This window comes from Diadema setosum, chromosome 10, assembly GCF_964275005.1.
Source record: "Diadema setosum chromosome 10, eeDiaSeto1, whole genome shotgun sequence".
NCBI lineage: Eukaryota > Metazoa > Echinodermata > Echinoidea > Diadematoida > Diadematidae > Diadema > Diadema setosum.
In genome coordinates, this window is record NC_092694.1 from 5853093 (window position 1) to 5876826 (window position 23734).

The 23734-nt window shown below is 36.8% G+C and overlaps 1 protein-coding gene across 1 annotated transcript in view; it reads left to right on the forward strand.

Annotated features, from left to right (window-relative positions):
• The window catches only part of LOC140234439 (annexin A6-like), a 64557-nt gene extending 40887 nt beyond the window's left edge, over positions 1-23670 (forward strand). The window contains exons 13-26 of the mRNA XM_072314485.1: positions 6563-6666; positions 7607-7836; positions 9234-9309; positions 10385-10479; positions 11426-11539; positions 12179-12235; positions 13451-13484; positions 13825-13904; positions 14528-14596; positions 15000-15101; positions 16703-16778; positions 19778-19890; positions 20580-20723; positions 22627-23670. Of these exons, the coding sequence (XP_072170586.1) occupies positions 6563-6666; positions 7607-7836; positions 9234-9309; positions 10385-10479; positions 11426-11539; positions 12179-12235; positions 13451-13484; positions 13825-13904; positions 14528-14596; positions 15000-15101; positions 16703-16778; positions 19778-19890; positions 20580-20699 (1270 nt within the window). The 3' untranslated portion in view covers positions 20700-20723; positions 22627-23670. The remainder of the gene's footprint in view (positions 1-6562; positions 6667-7606; positions 7837-9233; positions 9310-10384; positions 10480-11425; positions 11540-12178; positions 12236-13450; positions 13485-13824; positions 13905-14527; positions 14597-14999; positions 15102-16702; positions 16779-19777; positions 19891-20579; positions 20724-22626) is intronic.
• Positions 23671-23734: the final 64 nt, after the last annotated feature.

Sequence of the window (23734 nt, forward strand, 5' to 3'; positions counted from 1 at the left end):
TATATAGATATGATTTTATGTAATAATGTAAAGTACATCTGCAAAAGAAAAGACATAGCATGTACTGGAAATAAAGGTATCGTTGAATTCAATAAAAAAGGAAATAAAAAGAAAAACATAAGTCTTCCGCATTGACTTTTTCCCACATCCCCGGCACTGAACATTTTGCTTACTGTGCATAGAATTTGAAAAAAAAAAGGAGAAAAAACTCTATTTTTCAAATTTTTCATTGTTTATACGTTTATCAACTTGACACATTGCCAACACTTTGGTGCTTTCATTCATTCACTCACTCATTTCATTTTTTTTTTTTCAATTTCTAACAGAAGCATATTATGAATATCTTACAGAAATTGAATACATGGGATACATGTACATGTACAGTACATGGATATCAAATTATCGAGAGGGTAGTATCTTGATATCATTTTAGCTGTACATGTATGTTTGACATATAAGAAAAAAAAAAACACGCATGATTATGAACAAAATTTGTAACCAAAGCTACAGAATTGGGATATGGAGGAGAGGGGGGTGGGGCTGTGGTATGGTTGCTACAACGGGGATTGAACTGACCCCGCATGAAGGAGTCGCACAGTTCGTTTCTTAATACAGTGCTCCCAAACAAGTTTGCATTGTGTAATACAGGTTTTCCCGGTCAATTTCATATACTTTCGTCGTTTCAATGCATGAATGTGCATTCAAATTCACACATCACAAGCAGACGAAAATATTCGGGCATTCAAAATGCAGAGTCCGATCGATCAATTTCAATGGGCAATTTCATTTCCTCTCCATCAAATCAAATTTATGGACAACGTGTTCAATTTTCAAATGAGAGCATTGCATTCCTTGATGTGTATTCAAATTCACGCGATAGTAAAGTTCAGCTTGTTTGGGCATTCGATTTCTTTTTTCAGCTAATCGATTTCCTATACTTCCTGGAATCAATTTTATAGTGGAAAGGATTTTTGCAGAAAATGGGCAAGAGGGGCTGGGGGTGGGGAAGGAGCGAATGTTGCTCATAAAAACAAGCACACATACATACAATCCATCCACACATTTTACCCGAATGACGTTACATCTGAGAATAAACAGGTAGACCTATAAGACAAGATATATTTCTTTATCATGAATAAACCCGACCTATTCAAAACTTAGTAAAAGATACCTTTAAACCCCAAGCTAACCGAATCCAATACCTCTTTAAAATTGGATACATTTTTTTTCAGGAACATGGTTGTATTTTTACGAATTTGAATGAATAACGAGATTCCTTCGCGGCTTGAAATGAATTTGAATGCTCATTGCTGAAATGTATTATATGCTACTGTTTTAAAGTTGATTAACGCACATGAACAATTATTGATTGTTTCGATAGTGAAATTGAATGACCGGAATTATGAACCTGACATATATGAACCTGAAACATATTCAAATGGCAGCATCAAACATTGTGTAGAAATTTAAGGAAATTTTGAGAACACGAAAAATATCTGTCGATGTAAAATTGTCATTGTTTTCAAAATAGATTTGTGAATATTGTGAATATAATCGTTCATAAGTTAAGTGGGAGTAAATTGCATTGGACGGCACGATGGTAAATCTGCACAGGGAACTATTCACGAGCATAAGCCTGTAAGCAAACAATCCCTCCCACCCCCGCAAATAATAACAGTAATAATAATAATAATAATAATAATAATAATAATAATAATGATGATAATGATAATAATAATAATAATACTAATAATAATAATAATGATAATAATAATAATAATAATAATAATAATAATAATAATAATGATAATAATAATAATAATAATAATAATAATAATAATAATAATAATAATAATAATAATAATAATAATAATAATAATAATAATAATGATAACAATAAATCCTACATTACGGTCTTGATATGCACGAATAATCAGTTACACAATGGTGAAAGAACGTCATACGAAGTTGCCCAATCAATAGCCTCCTTGTGAGTATCTTTCTTTAAAAAAAAATAATAAATCACGTGATTACACGCTTCATGGGGTTCAAATTCTTCAGCGCGTCAGGTTTCATGAATCAATCGCTGTAGATCGACTCTACATAGGGTTACACACACACACTGACCCCCTCTCTCTCGATCTTCGGAGGATCTTTGGTTTTGGATTGCGTTCTCCGCACTACATACCATCAACATGGGCAAGGTAAGTACAATTACTATGCTCGAATTACCATATTATTCTATCGCCTTTCCGTTCAGGGTTAAGAGAAAAGCGAATTATAAACAAACCGAGGTCCAGATATAGGCCTAATAATTACCATTGGACATGAATAGTCTGAAACGGATCCCAGCACGCCGCTCAAGATGAAGGCGCGCCTTTATGCAGAGTAGAGTTATACATGTTTTGCATGATAACATAGAGTTACTGTTTTGTTTTGTTTTTTTATCCTAACTGTAACGTTAGAGACTGTTGTAGTTTCTCCTTACCTATACCCATATTACTTTAGTTTACCTTTAACCCTATAAAGCCCAAGGGGGGCACATTGTGCCCCCCTACCATATTTTCGTTTGCCACTCCTACACCCTTTACCCGATTTCAACCAAATTTGGTGACTTTTCCTAAAATCTTATTGCGCACATTTTGATGTATAATTTAGCTATGTCCAATATTACTGGTTGCCATGGCAACCATAAACTGACAACCATGTTCGTCAGATTTTGCATGATTTTCTGTTCCAATTTCAGTTAACAATATAATAATTGATGAAATGGGAGTTTTCTTGGCTGTAATTTGCTGAAGGACCAAATAGTGAAGTAATTATGGTTGTGAATTACTCTGAAATGGTTTTCTTATTATTTCCTTTATTTTTATATGACATAGGCATCAAACTATATATATACATAATAGAAATAATTGAAAATACAGCATTTTCCAAAGACTACCCTTTTATTTTGTGTTATCTTCACACAAGCTTTACCTGTGATATCATTTGTTTATCATATTATCAATCTGCAAACTCAAAATTTCAATATTTTAGTAATGTGAAATGTGACACCAAGATATGTATCCATTCCAAGCAATACATCATAGATTTCATATATTTCTCTATATTGTAATGAATAGCGCCCCCATATGCTGACCTTGAGAAATTTCAACCATAACAAAATGACTGATATGAAATAATAAAAACATACATGCATATGCTGGGGATAAAGAAATACGAAGAAAAAACATGATTTTAGCATATTTCCTATGTATTTCTTTATATTTTGGTAAATAGCGCCCTCAGTGGATGACCTTGAGAAATTTCAAATGTTGGGTCATGTAGAGTATGAGTTGCTCTATCCATGTGCCAAATATGACGGTCATAAATCATATAATAAAGAAGTTATGTAGGGGGGCACAATGTGCCCCCCCCCCCCCTTGGGCCTGGAAGGGGTCAAAATAGCTTGGGCTTTATAGGGTTAAAGACTGTTCTCTGGGTCAAATTTCATGTTCAATATGCTCACGTCTGTTTGTGTGTTTGTGTGTTTGTTTGTTTTTTCTTAATTTCTTGCAAGAATCGGTTATCCCAGTTCCCCGGTGAACGGTTTTTTTTTTCTCAGGTGGCATGGGTGTTAAAAGGAAAGCGCAATAACAAACAATAGGCAGCTGATAGGAAATATGTTCAAAAGGATAGTATAGTATTGGTTGAAATGAAGATTGACCTTTTACTTTTGGGGAAATACTAGGAAACCACTTATGTAATGTTTCAGAGCATACCATTCTAAGATTAATTAAAATCTTATTTGACAAAAATCGATTTTAATATGGCTGAGATAGCCAGAAAACAATCCCAATAAAAAGTGGTTTCCACCTTTTTTGGGATCGCTTTTTTTGTGTGTCTCTCAGTCATTTCAAAACGATTTTTGTCAAATAAACATTGAATTCCTCTTGGAATTTTTTGCTCTGTCATACTTCATAAACCGTTTCTTATTATATCACAAAAAGTTAGAAGTCTGAAGCCAGGTCTCAACCAAAACTCTATAACATCCCTTTAAGATAAGTAGAAAGTAATTTCAGCGCTGACGGGATTTTCTTTCTGTGTTTATGGGACTGTTTGTTCGTGTGTGTGTGTGTGTTTTGTGTGGAAAATATCATTAAAGGATCTTTCACTTGGCTGACCTTTACTCACTGGCAGAACAGTTAAATATCTTCAAAATGCATCGTAGGAGGCTTACTAGGCATTGTAATAGGACGTTAAGTACCTGGGAATCGTACACATGCCATTCAATGGAGTTGCAACAAAAGCTAGCCGTCTCCCTTAAGATTGTTAAAAAACTGAGGCCATACCGAAAAGGTTTACAGGTTGGCTGGATTCGTATTCATCCTCAACGTTGCCAGTCTCTCTCGTTTGGTCTAGTGTTCCAAATTCAATGTGCTACTTATCAGATGATGATGAAGTATAAAATGCGCTTGTAAACTTAATGTATTATTTCCTAAGAAACTCTTTTTCCCAACAACGCCAGGAAGACCACTCCCCAGACATACCCATCCCCTCCATTTCTCGGGCAGTATGATGTTACGGATTAAGAAGGGGCTTTAGCTCTCCAGCTTATGTGTGTGTGTGTGTGTGTGTGTGTGTGTGTGTGTGTGTGTGTGTGTGTGTGTGTGTTTGTGTGTGTGTGTGTGTGTGTGTGTATGTGTGTGTGACTGTGAGATGAGAAACCTCTTACAAACTAAAAGTGCATGTAATTCTACAAGAGGCAAGTAATTCTAAGAGGCATTCGGCATTTGTTTGATGAGAAATGGTTAAGAAATCGCTGAGATATCTAAAACAAAGTGATCCTCGATTAAATAAATCGTGGGACCCACCTTTAATTAGGATTGCTTTGTTTTACTTTGTTATTGGATATCCTAGTCAATTCAAAACCAAGTTTCATCAAATAAACTTCGAATTCCTCTTAGAAATAATGATACCAATGGTAATATTTAATGATACCAATAATAATATTTGATAATAAAGTGCTTTCTAAGCATCTTGGGGGAAAAGTGTAAAGCTGCATCATCATCTAAGCCAATACTATGCCATCCCGTTAACTTTATTAAGATAAAATATCCTCGTGTGAGATTCGAAAAGAGGTCGACCTCCAGGAATTAGAAGTGGAATAGTCAAAGGACAGTGATATTACTATACTGTAAGGTAACTACGTGCCGGTAGATATTCTGAGAGGCTGGGTATTAACATGGCGGGCAAACGGTGTGCTTTGTTTGTTTGTTTGTTTGTTTCTCTGCTTTAGATAAGCGTGAAAAGAAAGTGCGTAAACAGTACGACCTTTACAGATTAGCCTCGAAATGCAGAAAATAGCGATTATCCGTGGTTGTTTGGCGATAATTTGTGCCATGCTATCATGATTCTCCACAATGGGTATTCCTCAAGAATTCGATGAGGAGTGGGGGGGGGGGGACTTGGGGAGTTTGAATACCCAATATACCCTTGTATAGGGTTCTTTTGTAGTGTGTATGGGAGAGATGGCAGGAAGGACTTGTGTGTGAATGTGTGTATGCGTACGTGTCAGAAGATGTGCTTGTGGTCAAGACAGTATTTTTTCGTAGGATCCGACAGTATCCGAGGGTAATGTTGACAAAAAAAAAAAAGAAATACTAAAGGAATGGTAAGTTTTTGGTTGAGACATGGTTTAAGGTTTCTAACTTTTGTTTTTGTTTTTGTTTTGTTTTTTTGATGTGATGATGAGAAACCTCTAATGGAATATGAAAGAGCATGTGCATGTAACTCTTAAGAGAAATTCAATGTTTATTTGATTAAATTGGTTGTGAAATGGCTGAGATATCCAAAACAAGGCGATCCTAATAAAAGGTGGAACCCACTTTGTATTAGGATTTCTTTGCTTTTACTTTGTTTTTTGGATATCTCAGCCACTTCAAAATCGAATGTTTCATCAAACAAACTTTGCATTTTTCACTGAATGATATGCTAATCTGTAACACATATTAGTGATTTCTTAGTATCTCACAAAAAGGTAAGAGCGCATCCTCGTCTCCACCAATACTATACTACTCCTTTAACTGCACTCCGTGTTGATCATTTGGTGACGAAAAAAGCAAATGAAGGCAAACAAAGCCTTCGCCTCTAAGATCTTCCACTGATTTACATTTTCTGTATAAATTGAATTATGATATAACCCTTATCCCTTTCAAAAAACTCATCATATCTAAAGAATCATTAAAAACTGTGAATTAACTTGATGCTAAATGAGGATACAATTCTTTCTTTTGATATTTTTATACACGAAGAGAATTTAGTCTGCATGTAATATTATGTTATCGGGAGATATTTTTGAGAATGCATTCATTGTACCGTTAGTATATAGTTGGCAATATCTCATCGCATCTCATCTCATCTCTTCTGCAACATCTCATCTCATCTCTTCTGCAACATTTCATCTCATCTAATCTCATCTCATCTCTTCTGCAACATCTCATCGCATCTCATCTCATCTCTTCTGTAACATCTCATCTCATCGTTCCCTGACACTTTCTGAGGGCTCCCTCATCACTAGGAACTGTTACATCGCTATCGCTATTTCTACTGTTGCATCGCTACCTGTTGCATCGTTGCCGGATCGCTACCGTTTATCACCGTGCACTGTCTCCTACCTGCAACGTAGTTATTCCAAGGACATTAATTTCTCATCAGAGTCTGATCTCTCCTGACCACCCGTTCGTATATAGATCTATTTAATAATATTTTCCATTGTAAAAGATTAACATTCAATTTGTTTTATTTCTAGGGGTTATTATTAGATCACTCTTTCAGTGTAAAGTGATCTACGTTAGATTTTAATTAGATGAGTGTATATTGAAGTTCTCAGAGAGTGTAAAACGTGGTCTCTTATATATTTTTTGAATCTCAATTCAATTATTAAGTACTCATTTTTTTGTCATTGTTTACAGACATATATAATATATATTTGTATCCACATGTATCGTTAATTTTCACTGAAATTTCCCCCAGCCTCGGATAGTGAGAGTTGAAAATTCCATGTCAGTTTGCCGACCTAGTTAATTGCTGACCTCTCATTCCGGTTTAGACCAGTTCACGGTCAGGTCTAGATTGCGTAGATAGGCGTATTTTAATATTCATTTTTGATAGTGATAAATCCAATCACAGTTATTGTTTACGCGTAAAGTTCCCTAGTACCTATTTGCATATTTCACTTTAAACCAATGGCGACCTGACGTCGCATCTCAACACGCGCATGGTTGTAACATCAGTTCTCGCGAACACATTCGACACGCTATTTCAAATTACTCGCACCTCGATCCTGCTTGAGTCAAGACACAGTCTCTGCGCTCCCGCATCAATTACCTTCGTCGAGCACATCAAGCTCTCACACTTCATTCACTGCAGTTTTGGTTTTGCTGTTTATCGTCAGGGACATCCTTCCTTTCTCTTCTCCGTTCAGCACTTTTGTTTTACGAACGTCGAGACATCACATCTCCCGGCACGACGACTCCACAGTCGCTGGTTGAGATCAACATCATTCTCCTACCTCCGTCTTGACTTTTCAGTCCCACCATATACGGAGCGTCGCATCTTTAAGCGTCTCCAGCGGTCATCGTCATCATTATCGACTTCCTCACCGCCTGTCGAGACCCCCTTTTCATCTCTACTCTACATCATCTTCTACTTCATGAGTTTCCTTTCCAGTCACGTCATATCGCGATAGCCACAACTTCCGTGCGCCCGACAAAATCGCGTTCAGACAAAGACTTCGCCAGGAACTCATATTCATATTCGGAACTTTATCACATACACTGTACTTATACACACGTGAGTTTGTCATGTAGATCTAGTCTATACTAGCGGCGGCCTTCCGCTATATAAACAGTGCCACTCTTGCTTAGCATGTTAACACACCTCTGCTCTGCTAATTACAGTATCACTGTTGTGGGGGTTGTCAGATCTGTTATACTCTACGTCAACATGTCAGATTGTCACTTTACCAATTATCATGTCACGTTTCATTTGTGCAATAGCTGACAATATTTATTATCTTTTATAATAAACATCTGAAAAGGGAATCTAATGATTCTTGTGTAATTTCTTTGTGTCAGCCATCCACGTAGTTTTTGATATAGAAATAAAAAATAGGAATTTGGTTTTCACAACTTTTGCTCACGCAAGCCTTAACAAACACATGCATTCAACTTGCACATTGTTCTTTCATCCATAAAAACCAAATCTCCTAAAGTTCTTTATTTCTAAAGACAGTCTTAAAACCGGTCATTCTTCCAACTTTCAAAAGTTTGCTAAACTTGAATATGGAGTTGGATTTTCTTAAAAGAGTTGAGTGGGGAGGGGGAAAGATAGAATACATGACAGGCAAACGGGAAAGAGAGAGAGAAGGCGAGGAAATTAAATCTATAAGAACAGTGGAATATCAGAACTGCCAGGAAACTATCAGCACAGCAATTGAGTGCTGGAAGTGTAGCATATCTGCTGGTAACACATATCGTTATTATTTCAGGTTACTGGACCCCCAATTACCCGCACAGCCCTATTATGCTGCTTTCATTGATATCCAGATTGTAACGTCTTCATTCCGTCTTCTTAATATTCTACTTTAAATGACGAATTCATCCAAACATAATTATGTGTGAATTGAGTAAATGCAGCCACATAACATGTAGAACATAATATTATCACTGAAAGTTTGAGAAAATTTGACATACCATTCAAAAGTAATGAATTTTTACAAGTTTGTGGTGCAGTCATCGCTGGACAAAAAAAAAAGAAAATAATGATACTAGTACATAGTGAGTAATGTCACATACGAAAAACGATAATAGATTCAACACATCTTAAAATTTCTGGCATAAAAGAACACTTGACTGGCCTCTATTCAGGAAACAGGGGAATGGACTCCCTTTAACATACGTCAGTAACGAATCGAGGGAATGTTTAAATTAAATGCAAATATTATTATTCTGTGGAGCTCTCTTTAAATATTTTGTTTAAATCGTTCCACACAATACATGACGAAATAAATTTAGTCATCTTCACAACCAGCCAATAGATGGCGGCATTGAAACTTTCGAAAGTCATAACTTTTGAACGAACTGTCCGACTCTCCTCAAACTTTCACTGATGTGTCCTACTAATATTGCTCCATTAACTCATTTCACATATATATCAAATTGAACTTGTCCTTAATATACACACCACAGCCGACAGTCTTCGAATTTCCAGGTTTCGACAAGGACTTGGATACGCAGGCACTGAGGAAGGCTATGTCAGGACTAGGTGGGTATAATGAGGTCATCCCACAAGAGTCATACAGCCCACGAGCCCCACAGCCCTTCGGCACAAGTTCGACATCACTAGACAAATAAAGGATATGAGGCCGACACTAGGTAAAAACAGCCCACGAGTTCGACAAATACCACACGAAGTTTAATGTGTCGGTCTCGAGGGCCTTTATTTGCTTAGTGTCGAATTCATGGGTTGTATGACTCGTGGACTGCATGACTCGTAGGCTGTATGACTCTTGGGTGTCGGTCTCGTGACGTGCACCCGGTATATATGTGTGTGTGTATGTGCGCGCGGGAGTATAAATGTGTATTCATTAAACATACCCACACGCAAACACACAAACACACGCACATATACGCACACACATACTCACATACAATATCACCCTTATACTTACTGTCTCATAGTTACCTTTCTTCATATTATTTCATATCCGCCAATTTGAATTAATATTTATATAAATGTTCTATTCATAGCGTAATCATGATTTCCATCGTTGCAAAAAATATGTCCTCGCTGATCATATACGAATGTCTTCTTACCCTACACGGAATATAGAATCAAACTAAATAGATATTCCCTGTGCTTAATTCTGAATCGAACGTGTTCTGCAAAGCCTGCTACCAAAGATGAGTAGACCTTAGTCCTGTTTACAATGTATTTCCAGTGAACTGGGATGTGAATGCGAAATGGATTTTGTAAATCAATTCAATGTAAAAGTTAGGCATCTCTGTGTGTTACAATTGGTGATGTTCGTTATTCTGAAGGTCCGCTATTCCGAAACACGCAAACTCTCTATTCCTATAGATGTTTGTTAATCCGAAAGGAAATGGGGTTTGTTTATCTACATTACTGCCGGGTTTTTGTTTTTGATTTTTTTTGTCTCCTCATGGATTCTTTATTCCGAAGATTCGTTATCGGAAAATGGAAAGTTGCGTAGTTGTTTGTTTCTATGATATTTCATGCTTCTACTACTACGTCTAAGATAGTTCTACATATCAATAGAATATAAAATCAAAGTTCCTTGAAACGGATTGGTAAATTCTTTGAATTTCTTTCCTTGAAGGAACTAACGAGAAGCAGATAATTGAGATCCTATGTAACCGTAGCAACGCTCAGCGTCAGATCCTTAAAGCTCACTACAAGGCCACGTATGGACGGGTAAGCCGTTTGCTATAAGACTTTTCATTTTCATTATCTTTCGTTTGTTACTTCTCTTCAGTTATCTGCCTTCCTTCCAGTAATGTCATCTATACCCCGGGAATAAGTTTGTATTAATGACTTAAGATTGTTTATGCATTTATTAATTGTACATGATTAAGAAAAATAAAAAGTAATCTTTGAATAATTTGTCTCCAAGTTGTTGTCAATCTACAAGTTTCTTTTCTTGAAACAGTTTGCCAATAATTGTATACCGCGTGTTTCAAATTACCGAAATATAGTCACTCTTTCCCTTTTCCAATTCCCTCCTGTCTGGTCCCTTATGGCACACCGCATACAAAGGCTCGTCAATATTTTCCACATTTTTAAATGTTTTAATGCTGCTCTTCCGCGAAGAAGAGTAGTACGTGCGAGGAAATTATTTTGATTGACCAATACAACTGCGGTGAAATGGATTGGAACAACATACTTTATCAACAGACTAAAATAACTACACGAAATAAAACTACCCTAGGTCTGACAGCTGTCTGACGAAAGAAATAAGATGTGATGTTTTGTAAATGGTTGCCCATATTCATATCAGTCAATGATAAATATTGAATAGCCAAATATAATGCAACCATCAGACGTTTTGATATGGCGGTTAGGCAAGACTCTAGTACGTTGGTTTGTGTTTGCGTGAGGGTATGTATGTGTGTGTATGTGTGTGTGTGTGCTTGGTTTGTCTGTTTGTTCGGGGGGGGGGGTGGTCGGGGATTACCATCAACCCAGTCAGCCACAGGCGGAAAAAAAAAAATGTCCATTTGTTTGGGGCAACGTTGCAAACTATACCATATGATACAAATAAGAAATTAAAAAGAATACTAACAAACTTAATGCTCTACAGATCAATTACAGTATAGAATTGTATTGATACGCATTCCCTTGATTCCGATGCTTGGTCTAGGATCTCGTCCGTAACCTAAAGAGCGAGCTCAGTGGCGACTTCGAAGACGTGATCGTCGGTCTGCTAGACGAGCCTGCAAAGTACGACGCTCGATGCCTTAAGAAGGCTATGAGGGTAAGGCAGTCCTATAAGATAGCAATTAAAAGTAATAATGAATATAATTATTATAGTGATGATGCTGATCATAATGATAAAGATAAACAACATATGAAGAGCTTTATTGCAAAACGAGCTAACTCCATTCTTGTTAAATTGAGATATTTGACATAAAAGCATGCTAAAAAAGAAAATAATAAGAAAATACGGGATATTCTTAATCATGTCTTGTTATGATACAAGTCAGATGTTACTGGAGAGGTGTTTTCGCTCTATTTGATGATGAACTTATTTTGAAATGTTTAAGAATGGCGCTTAGCTCAGTTTGTACTAAAGATCCTCATTTATGATTGCGTCATTTTGTCTGCAGGAAAAGGAAAGGGACCCGGCTCCCACTATAAATTTCACACATCATTGACAAAGTTGCTAGTCTTATAGTAAATTGGTATTCTGAAATCTATTTTATGTTTTGTGTAGATATCTTTTCTTCTGTTGGCCGGTTTCACATATTCATGACAATCTCTGACCTTATTTATTTGCAAGCATTTTTAAATCAATTTAAAAGAACTCTAGTTAAGTGTGCGGTAGCTTGTTGCTGCAGTAGAAAACGGAACGCTTCCTGGTGTTGTTCATTCGTTTGTATGTTGGTGCCAACAGGGGGCTGGAACTGATGAAGCTGCTTTACTTGAAATCTTGTGTGCCCGAAACAACGCTGTAAGTATGATCTTTATACCCATGCGAGGTCGTTCTCACGTAATTCTTGAATTCTGATGTGTGTCTGAAAGTTTTTCATCATCCTCGGATTATGAAGTGCATAAGCTAACCATTCTTGCTCCGATTGTTCAGTAGAAGATTGTAGACATTTTACATTCAGTTCATGTTGCTATGCTGTTTTTTTTTAATGTATGCATTCTTATTGTTTGAGTTGTTTTTTTTTTTTTATCTGTTCTGTCTACCTTGTAATGGCCGTCCTGTTTTGAATTACTTTCTACTGCTCACTTGTAATTTCTTGTTTAAAAAAAAAAATAAAAAATCCAAGTTTTTTGCCTAGATTGCATGAGTTGACCGCAGTATACAAACACTGTTTTTAGTGGACATGATGGACGCCTGATTTAATTTTTGTTATTCTCTCTCAGAGCATGGACAATGTAACAGGTTCTTATATGAAACTTTATGCATACATTCTTTCAATTAGTAAATGTGTACTCAAGATAATTTTGTTTGTTCTTATTTATTCTGTTCTTTCGAAAAAAAAAAGAAAATTAAATAACTTCAGTTGAATTGAACTGAATTGTAATTAAATTGAATTGAATTGAATTGAATTGACACGGCACCTGAAAATGTCAGATTTTTTTCATACCCACAGCAGTAGGAGACATGCGCAATGTAGCATAGTTAAACTTTTAGTAGATACAGTCTAACAATGTGTACTCAAGATAATTTTGTTTGTTCTTATTTATTCTGTTTTGTCGAAAAAAAAAGAAGAAAATTAAATAACTTCAGTTGAATTGAACTGAATTGAATTGAATTAAACTGAATTGAATTGAATTGAACTGAATTGACACGGCCTGCGCACCCGAAAATGTCAGATTTTTTTCATACCCACAGCAGTAGGAGACATGCGCAATATAGCATAGTTAAACTTTGTCGGAAAAAAAAAAAAAAATGTCTTCTTGCATTTAGCACGTGTGTAGCTCATGAAAATTCTCCTTATATAATATCCTTACCCTTATATAAATAATTAAATGCAGTCTTCGTTTCCATGTTATCCATGTATTTTGGGTGTGTGTGTGTGTCTTTAAGATATTATACATTTCTTATAAATTTATTGCGTACCTGAGAGGACTGTGATATGAAGCAGCATTATGTGAAATATTTGAATTGAAGTATCCATTTTATGCATTATTATTCTTTGGTATCTTATAACAGGAAATTGCTGAAATCAAAAAGGCCTATCAAGATGGTGAGTAGATTAAGACGACAAGATTTTTTTTTTTTTTTTATTATTGATAATCAATTTTGGTATTATGATAATATGATTTACATATACCGAAATAACAAGACAGCCTTCGGATTTTTTAAATCATACTCGACAATCACACTTGAGAATAATTTTAATGGTGATGATAATAATAACAACAATAATAATGATAACAATAATGACAATAATATCAATTTGACATCAGAATTTGTTGTCACTATCGTTAGATTTCATAATTTCTCCGATTGAAAAACCTTTCAGCTCTATGTTTGTTTGTTTCTTGGTTTAATTCATTGGTTGAATTACTTTTTCTTCCTGAAAGGGGGATACGGCGACCTCGAAAATGATTTGAAGAGCGACACCAGCGGCGATCTTGAGAGACTTCTCGTCGGTCTTTCAGTGGTGAGAAGAGTTTAACAGACACTCCTCCGAAGAGCGCGTGCACACATACACACACACACACACACACTTTGATATCGCTAATGAAGAAAAAAAAACCTCAGAAGGAGCTGTTATTCCCTACAAAGTAATGCTCAAACCAAGATCTACAATATAATGGTTCATTCAAAACAATGTAGTTTTTGCTGCATATTGTAATTATCTTTTTTCCTTGATAAATTACTATAGTTTTTAATAGCAATAATGAATAATGTAGATTTATGATTACATTATGGAGCATTTTCCTTGCTAATTACAGGTTCATCCCACGTATGAAATATGCTAAACATGAAGAGTTGAATCACTCAAGATTTAAATCCATTCTTATCAATTTGAAATATTAATCTTGCGATTAAACCTACGAATTGACAAAACAAAAAGCCTGAAAATATGGGATGTTTGTACAGTATCCTATTATTATCATCATTATCATTTTTATTATTATTACTATTATCATTATTATTATTATTATTATTATTATTATTATTACCACTACTACTTCTACTACTACTATCAAATTTGATTATTATAACTGCATATCGATTTATATTCATGGGCGGCTCCTCATTTTCTTTCTTATCGTTAAGGGCGCTCGAGACGAGCACGCTCATCCCGACGGGAGTAAAGCTATGGAGGATGCAAAAGCACTCTACGAGGTGAGCTAGAAAGAGATGAAATTCAAATTCAATTTGCTACAGCAGGCTCTGAAACCACCCCCTGTCATAGGTGGTTTCAGAACCTGACCTGATCTGATCTGATTTGATCTGATCTGATCTGATCTGCTCTGATCTGATCTCCCTTTGTCTGTTTATACTGAGCTGAAAGGCTGCTCGAGGCTGCTATAGGAGGCTTCAGAACTCCCTTTCTGCTTAGTATAAACGGGGTATACGACTCAAACTGCAATTTCCGAATCCAAAAGACGTAAGGTCTATACTGTGATCCGCTTGAGGAGTTTTCATTTTACCGTCGGTGTTCTGAATAAATCGCAAAGTCAGGAATAATGCATTCCTCGATCCTGACTAACCCAGCTGGATTCTTGACTGATTTCCCCATTTAAAGGCGGGAGCAGCCCAGTGGGGGACTGACGAGTCGGAGTTTCAGCGCATTTTGGTCGGCAGAAGCTTCGGACATCTTCGGCTGGTGTTTCGTGCGTACGAAGAGGCAAGTGTTGGAATTCGTTACTACGATTAGGGGGTCATCTCACGACACCGACACCCACGAGTCATACAGCCCACGAGTTCGACACTGAAAAAGTTCCATGAGTCATACAGCCCTACGTAGTCACACTGTCCAAGAAGTCGTCACTGGAGAATATAAGGTCCATGAGTTCGACACTAAATAAATAGAGCCAACGAGTTCGTCTTTACAACACGGAGCCTAACGTGTCGGTCTCTTGGGCCTTGTTTGCTTAGTGTCGAACTCATGGACTGTATGTTTTATGGGCTGTATGACTCGTGGGTTCTATCTTGAGATGTATGACTCATGGGTGTCATATCAGGGACGTATTATACTTCGCCTACCTAGTGGGGCGTTTTGGCATTTCGTTACTCGTTTAAACCTGTTTCTCTTGATATACTTCAAATAATATTATCATCATATGTAATCGAAACCTTAAACCCAGCTACTTCATTATAAATGCTACACATTAACATACTCTAACTGTATGTAAAAAAAGAATGACTCCTAAATGTGTCAGGGGCATACCCAAACCAATACAATTCAATGAAACATGTTACTTAGTATACATAAAAAGTGTTCCTCATTAATACTCTTTACTTTTATCGATGAGGGAATGGGCACCGTATCAAATCATTCCATTGGAATTCTACTAAAACATTCCTTCGTAAAGGGAATACTTTGATAGGGAGGCGCTCCAGTCTTTTTTCATATTTCCTGTGCTGAATTTTGATAGATTTCCGTTCTTACTTCCCATATACATGCATCCCAATCATTGTCTTCTTGACCATCGTCTTGAGTTGTTGGTTATTGGTAGTATATTTTGATTTAAAAAAAACAAACAAAAACAAACGAAGAAATCATGGGGGGGGGATCGGTCATTTGCACATGCTGGACCTTACCTGTGGAATCAGTTGCCTCAAGCTATCCGTTACATTTCGAATGTTGACTCCTTTAAAGTTACCCTCAAGACTCATTTGTTCATAATCGTTTTCCAGTAGAATTGTGTATTGTGATTTTTTCATCAACATTATTGTGTCATTCATTTTCATGTGCATGTTTGTGTCATGATTTTTGTACTGCATAACTCACTTTTTCTACTGCGCCTTGAGCACGTTAGTTATGTGGAATTGGCGCATTATAAGTACCCTGTATTATTATTATCATTAATTCGAATAATATCTATTGTAACGATATTCATTGAAAAAAGGTGTTCAGCACAGTGCAGCAATTTTACGTACACTTCTCCATATCTCATCTATCACAATGGGAGACAGAACAATCAGTTGAAGTTGAAGTTAATAATAGTAAGACATAAGATACTACATTGTATGTCCACTTGATTTCCAGTTTGTTATTACTAATCATTCATGTGAGGCTAATTTTATAACTTATGGATATCTATATAATCTGATGTAGTCGAATTACATTGAATATGACAACATGTTCCGGTCTGTTGAGGCTTAGGAATTTGAAATTAATAATTTCAGTTCTTCATTCACGCATGAAAATAAACGCTGACGTAGGGTAAAACAAAAATGAAAAAATGGATAATAATACTCTTTGTTTCTGTCTGACCCAATCAGGCGACTGGGACATCTCTGAAATCAGTCATCAAAAGTGAAATGTCCGGAGATCTGAAGCGTGGATATCTCAACATCAGTAATGGCCTCCTGCTCTTTCTTATATTTATTATCTATTTGTGTTTCTGTGTATATTCGCTGTTCCGAAGTTTCGTTAACCCGAAAATGAAATAAGGTTCGTTATTCCTGTGGTGCGTTATTCCGAAACACACCTTAAATCTTCGTCAATCCCAACATGATATTGGTTGTTGATTCGAACATTTGTGGCGTTACTCTGAAAATTCGTTATTCAGAAGGTTCGTTAATTCCAAGATGGTTCTGTCGGAAAGAACGCAGTGTTCCACAGTGTGAAACACAATGTGACACACAGTGGGAACACATTGTGAGCATGGTGTGAAATCTCTTCACTAGTAATTCTGTTAAATTCCAGCGTTTTAACATTGTGAATACGAATTGATTCATCAATTCACAGTGTGAAACAGAACTTTATAATGTAAACTCTCTGTGAAAAAAAAAAACACTCCACAATATGCAATCATGTTCACACTGTTAGATTCGAGCTTTTTAACATAGTTGACTTTGTGAACACATTGTGAACACACTGTGGGACACTGGTTTCTTTCCAGCAGGGACGGTTGGTTACGAAAATGGAAAGAAGCTTCACGCCTTTGATCCTTCGGAATTACTACGTATCTAATAATTCAGTTTCGGAATTACGAACCTTAGCAATAACGAACTGTAACAGTAGACGCATTGTGTGTCTGTCCGGGACCATTACCACATGTGCTCGTGGGTGTTTAGGCTTTATAATATCGGAAATGGCTCCATGGCATCAGTTAAAATGCTCATGAGCAAGCTGCTACGGACCCACAACACTAGTATTAGTCCGCCTCCAAAGGAATGGGTATAATGAATATAAAATTAGGCAACTTAAGGGCACAACGGCTGCAAGCTGCCTAGCACACTCGGATCATAGAGACCTTACGATTGTTTCCTATGCTACAAAGCCAGAAGAGCTCTTCCTTGCTACTGATTTACGATATCTATGTGCGAACGTAATTTTGTGTGACGCGTCTTGCGTCCGGCCGCCATCTTTGTACGTTGTACGCAAGTATACAGTATTCAAGAGAATGGGGACTTACACTCAAGAAGCTGCAAGCAAGTTGCCACTGCGAAATGTCTTTCAGATATGATGTAAGCAAATAAGTCATTTTTTAGAACAGCCACATATATAAACCCGTTGAAGCAACTCCATTGTTTGTCTTCAGTGTGCTTTCGCTTGACAAATGGCTAATAGACGAAATGTTTAATAATATACAAATGATGCACAGGATAGAGTGCGTTAGTGGAGACGTAGCGCTGCACTCGAGGGTATTTACAATTGTGAAACATGCACGAGGCGAAGCTGAGTGCATGTTGCACTATACCCGAGAGTGACCTGCATCTCCACTAACGCCACGAAATAATCCTGTGCATCATTTGTTTTATAAAATTGGTCGAAAATTAACAGCATTGTTTACGTACCTTTGTGGGTCAATACCAGTCAGCTACATGTAGCACTCGGCGATGTTCGTCCCAAACATTTACGCACGTCGCACTCGGAAATCCCGCACATTTAAGTACTGTACGTATAAGAGTATACGTACGCCACACATGTTATGCACACAAGAAAGGCCGGCCGGCAGCCCGAACTAGAAGTTGTTTACAGGATTGACAGCGCGTATAAGCGCGCGACGCACTTGTAACAACTGATTGAGTGCGCACTGCTAGTGTAAATATTGTGACGTCAGGCCGAGCATGTTAGTGAGAAATTGATGCAAGCACACGTGACTCATTTCAGCGCTTCCAATTGGCTACATTCTTGAACCCATTTTATAATAAGATGTAATGTAATGATGCCACAGTGAATTTACATCATGCATTCTTAACTGACCATTTATCATATGCCCAATTAAGTTGTGTAACATTGTAGCAGAGGGGCTGAGTTCAAATTTCCAGGATTATACAATTAAAACGTGTTTGGTTTGTTTCTTCTTTTTTTTTTCTTTTTTTTTCTCGGATGTTAAAGATAATAAAAAGTTTTGGTACCTCAAAAGTTTCCCTGAATTTCCGTGTTTCAAACTATCATATAACTAACACTGTGAGACTTACTCGCCCCAAAGTGCTCTCATTTCTTAGTAATCATGCAATCAACTGCGACCAGCAGCCCCATACGCATAGCGTAATGGGGCTTCGCATTGTAGCATTCAGGATCATGACAGATTTAGTATCGCGGGTAAATATCAACTTAAAATCCACAAAATTCTTCAATTTGAAGACTTACCAATTAAGTTGAAGTCTTGAAAACCGGCTTCGGACAACGTTTGGTTCTGCCAATAGTCCCTTTCTGTTCGAATTGATGACTGAATGTGACTCTGTCGAGAGGACCTTGGGAGAGCTACATACACTGATTACTACGGCCAGCGCATACGCACACATCACATGCGAACATATTTCAAATCCATGAACGGATAAGATGTTTGTGTGCTCATGCGCTGGCCGTCAATTCAGTGTAGCTCTCCCAAGGTCCTCTCGACCGAGTCACATTCAGTCATCAATTCGAACAGAAAGGGACTATTGGCAAAACCAAACGTTGCCCAAAGCCTGTTTTCAATACTTCAACTTAACTGGTAAGTCTTCAAATTGAAGAAATTTTTGGATTTTAAGTTGATATTTACCCGCGATACTAAATCTGTCATGATCCTGAAAGCTACAATGCGAAGCCCCATTTAGCTATGCGTATGGGGCTGCTGGTCGCAGTTAGCTACACAGTATGCGTATGGGGCTGCACGCTGCTGGTCGCAGTTATCATGCAATAATGGTTTCGCACAATACGTGTACTACCTCGCCGCCGCCGTACGGCGGCGCCTCTGGTACGAAACCATTATTGCATGATTACTAAGACATGAGAGCACTTTGGGGCGAGTAAGTCTCACAGTGTTAGTTATATGAAAGGTACTTTAACCTAAAACACAAACTAAGACAAGGAAATTCAGGGAAACTTTTGAGGTAATACCAAAACTTTATATTATCTTACAGTTAAATTCATCGACGACCCAGTGAAGTACTACGTACACAAGTTGCACAAGGCCATGGAAGGAGCCGGGACGGACGAAAGTTGTCTTGTCCGAATCTTCGTCATGAGATGTGAAGTAAGTTTTCAGGTGGATGGCAGCGTGGGCTGTAGAAGGATGGAGCGAGGTGGGCATCGTATTTAATTTAAGACAGACCTCTGCAAAGGAGCAATAATCCAATCAGTCTCACCCGTGAAGGAACAATCCATATAACCCAAGCATTAATATTACAAGCAGTCTATTAGCAACTCGTGGAGCTGATAACTTAATTCAGGACTACGTATTCGGCATGTATGCACCATCAGAGCAAATGAAGGAAAATAATGACAAAAACAAAGACAACAGCCTTACGCATCCCATGAGATGATAATGGATATTGCAGGCATACAGGAAACGGAAATATAAAATTAGCAGTGATGGATTTATCTTCAATTATCTAAATAATTGAACATGTGAACATCAGATGTGTCGTTTCCCTTTGCTTTAATCTTTTATGTTAACAAATATCAGAAATTCGGCGTCATAATATGAAAGGCAAAAAAAAAGTATATATTGACAGCAGAAATCTAGTGTATTGCTGGTACTTGACTTGAGATGATGGTTCACAACCTTTTTGCCGGTTTTCACGAACAGGTTACCAAAGCAAAGACATCAACAGGATATAATATCGGTATAAGCATGTTTACGTTTATTTATGTATGCGTGTGTTTGCGTGTTTTACTGCGCCTTAAATTTAGAAAATAAATGGTTAAATTTGTTTTCTTTAGGTTGACTTGGCTGATATTCGGCATGGGTACCAAGCAAAGTATGGACGGGACCTCAAGGAAGACCTGGAGAAGGAGGTGTCCGGAGACTTCAAGAAGGCTTTGTTGGCTCTTCTCCACTGAACCTGTCAAAGTTCAAAGCTCAAGGTTCAAATTTATTTTCATTTCCATTGCATAAACAGAGAAATTATAATGTATAATTAGAACATATTTGTAATAAGTGCAAAAACGGGAATTTCTAAAATACTTATATACATATGCATAATTGATTATAGTACAATTCAATTAAAGATGGGAATGGAAATGGAGGGTCCCACTTAAAAGCTGACAGGAAAACCAATGCAGGGGTCTTGACAAATAACATCCCCGCCTCCCTTGGATCTTAAAGGACAGGTTTACCTGCAAATACATGTGAATTGAGTGAATGCAGCAATATTAGTAGAACACGTTTAGTGAAAGTTTGAGGAAAATCGGACGAGTCGTTCATAAGGTATAAATCTGTAAAGTTCCTGCGCAGTCACTGCTGGATAAGAAGAGTACTACTACAATATGGCGATGTCACATGCGTTGAACGATAATGAGGGAAAAATGAAGACAATTTCACAAGATTTCACTTTTTTATTAAACATACACATTCCCTCGATTCCTCACTGTAGCATATTAAGAGTAATATCATTCTCCCTACCTTTTGAAAGAGGCAAGGAAAGTGCTCTCTTTTATTCTGCAGGAAAAGTGAAAATGAAAATATGTTTAATTTTCTTTATATTTTGTTTAAATCATATTATACATGTGACATCGCAAGCTGTGATGGCGACACTGAAACTTCAAAAATCCATAACTTTTTAAAGGATTGTCCGATTTCCCTCAAACTACCTGTCCACTGATGTGTTCTATTAATATTGCTACATTTTCTCAATTCACATGTATATGAAGGTGAACTTGTCATTTAATTGAAGGGTTTGTCTCGCCAACCGCTCGGCACATCACGACACGTTCTAATTTACTGTCTCGAGTAACCACCTCACAAAATAATAATCAATCTGGCACAAGATCCTCATAAGATAAAGTGAAAGAAGAAAAGGCAAAGTCACCATTAAGGAAAAAATATCTTGAAGGCACGTTTTACAACTTTTGAGAATCTCAGGAAGAAAGCACAATTTAATGTTTCGCGAATTTTTGCACGTGATCGTTATAGGCCTGGGTCCAAGAGACCAGGAACTGCACTGTCACCAATTGGAAATTTGATAAACTTATGATGTAACAAATATACAGACATCAGACATACAAAAAAAATAATCATTAATAATGATTAAAAATTGATAGTTTATGAGACGTGACAAGAAAGAAAGTAATTAAATATCCAGGAGAGGAGATAAAGAGCATTACAGTGATTGCTGGAAGGCAATTAAAATCTCTCTCTCTCTTATAAGTTTGTATTGTTTTATTTTTGGAGTGGATTTAAAAAAAGTTTTTTAAAATGACCAACATTATCATTAATTCTCTTTTGCACTCTGTTTAGTGTAGTTTGGTGTGGGCTGATTATAGATTGTCATATAAGTGGAAATGGAAAATAATCATTATTCCTTACTTCTTCTTTGTAAAGGATCGTGGTCTCACTGTGGTTTGGAAGTTTAAAGACATTGTTAACCATTATTTTACAGATGAAACAAACATCCAGCTTTTAGTGCTTCAAAATAGTTCTAAAATGTGAGTTAGGGATGAAAACAACCAATGTAAAAAATCAAAAATGTTAATCAGCATAATGTATGTCAAGTATTGTTAAATATACAAAAAGGGAACACAGGTTGGAATGATATTGTTTCTAGGATAAACCGTCTACCATAATTGTCTACAGTAAATGTTTATTGAGAAAAATAGTGATATATCCTTATATTCAAGGCTTTATTGCGAAATCTATGGTGGAATATTTTATGATACAACTGACCTATCTATAAACATCAGTTCTGATAACTCTAACATTCTTAATCACTGTTCCCATTGGTAAACAATACTTTTAACCAACCTCTTTGGTTTATCTCTCCGACTGCAGAAACCTGTGGGTCCCGTACATAACAATATGGCGATGTCACAATATGTTTATTAAACCGGTTAGTGATTGGCTAAACACATTCACGTGATGGAAGCGCATTGGTTATGTTCGCCATGGGCAGAACATTTTTGTAATCTTCTCCCATGTGAAAACATTTTCACGTAACATATGACAAACGATACCAAATGATTGAACGATCATATTTTTCACGCAATCAATAGGATAAACAGTTGATGGTATTTGACTAACCCACGTAATATAACAGATGATGACTTTTATCATCGGAAACATTACCAAACGCTCCACCCTCAGGGTTTGAAATGCTATTTCGGAAGGCTATAAGTCCCTCGACTTCGTCTCGGGACTGCCCTCCCTCAATAGCATTTCAAACCCTTCGGGTGAAACATTCGGTATGTTCCCTCCTCCGCCAGTCATCATCTATATAATGTTAGGGGTTAATAAGGCATTAAACGGTTTTGTTCATTTAATATGGATGTGATGCAGGGTAACTGATATGACATTTTGAATGTATACACCTATTCTCGTTGTATTTTTATGTGAAATCATTCACAAATTGGAGTGTAAGCAATATCTTATCCAGTAATTCATGGGACTTCATGAATTACATAGGGAGAAAAATGCAAGAATGAATGTAATGCGATCAGTGCTTACCCTGCTGTGACGTCAGAGGAATAAAAGTAAAGGTAGCACACACAGGAGAAGCAAAGTGAGTAAAGTATGAACGTTTTAATTTTGAACTCCATTCTCTGGCTTTCTATCGCGCAACACTTAAATACAGAACATAACGATGTACATCTGCATAAATTGGTTGTATGTAATGTATTAACATTAGTTCCTTTCACATGGGGAAGTCCAATGTATTTCCATGGTTTGCATCTGTCTAATTATTTTTTTCTCTAGTTGACGTCTGTATTCTATAGGAAATTAAACTCATGTAAGTTTTTTATCAATTTTTACACGTTGGATGCGTACGAGTATCTACCCCGTCTTATGGAAAATAAACAAAGATACAAGAAATAGGAATCAATGACAATTCGGCTCATTTTGTTGTTGTTGTTGTTGTTGTTGTTGTTGTTGTTGTTGTTGT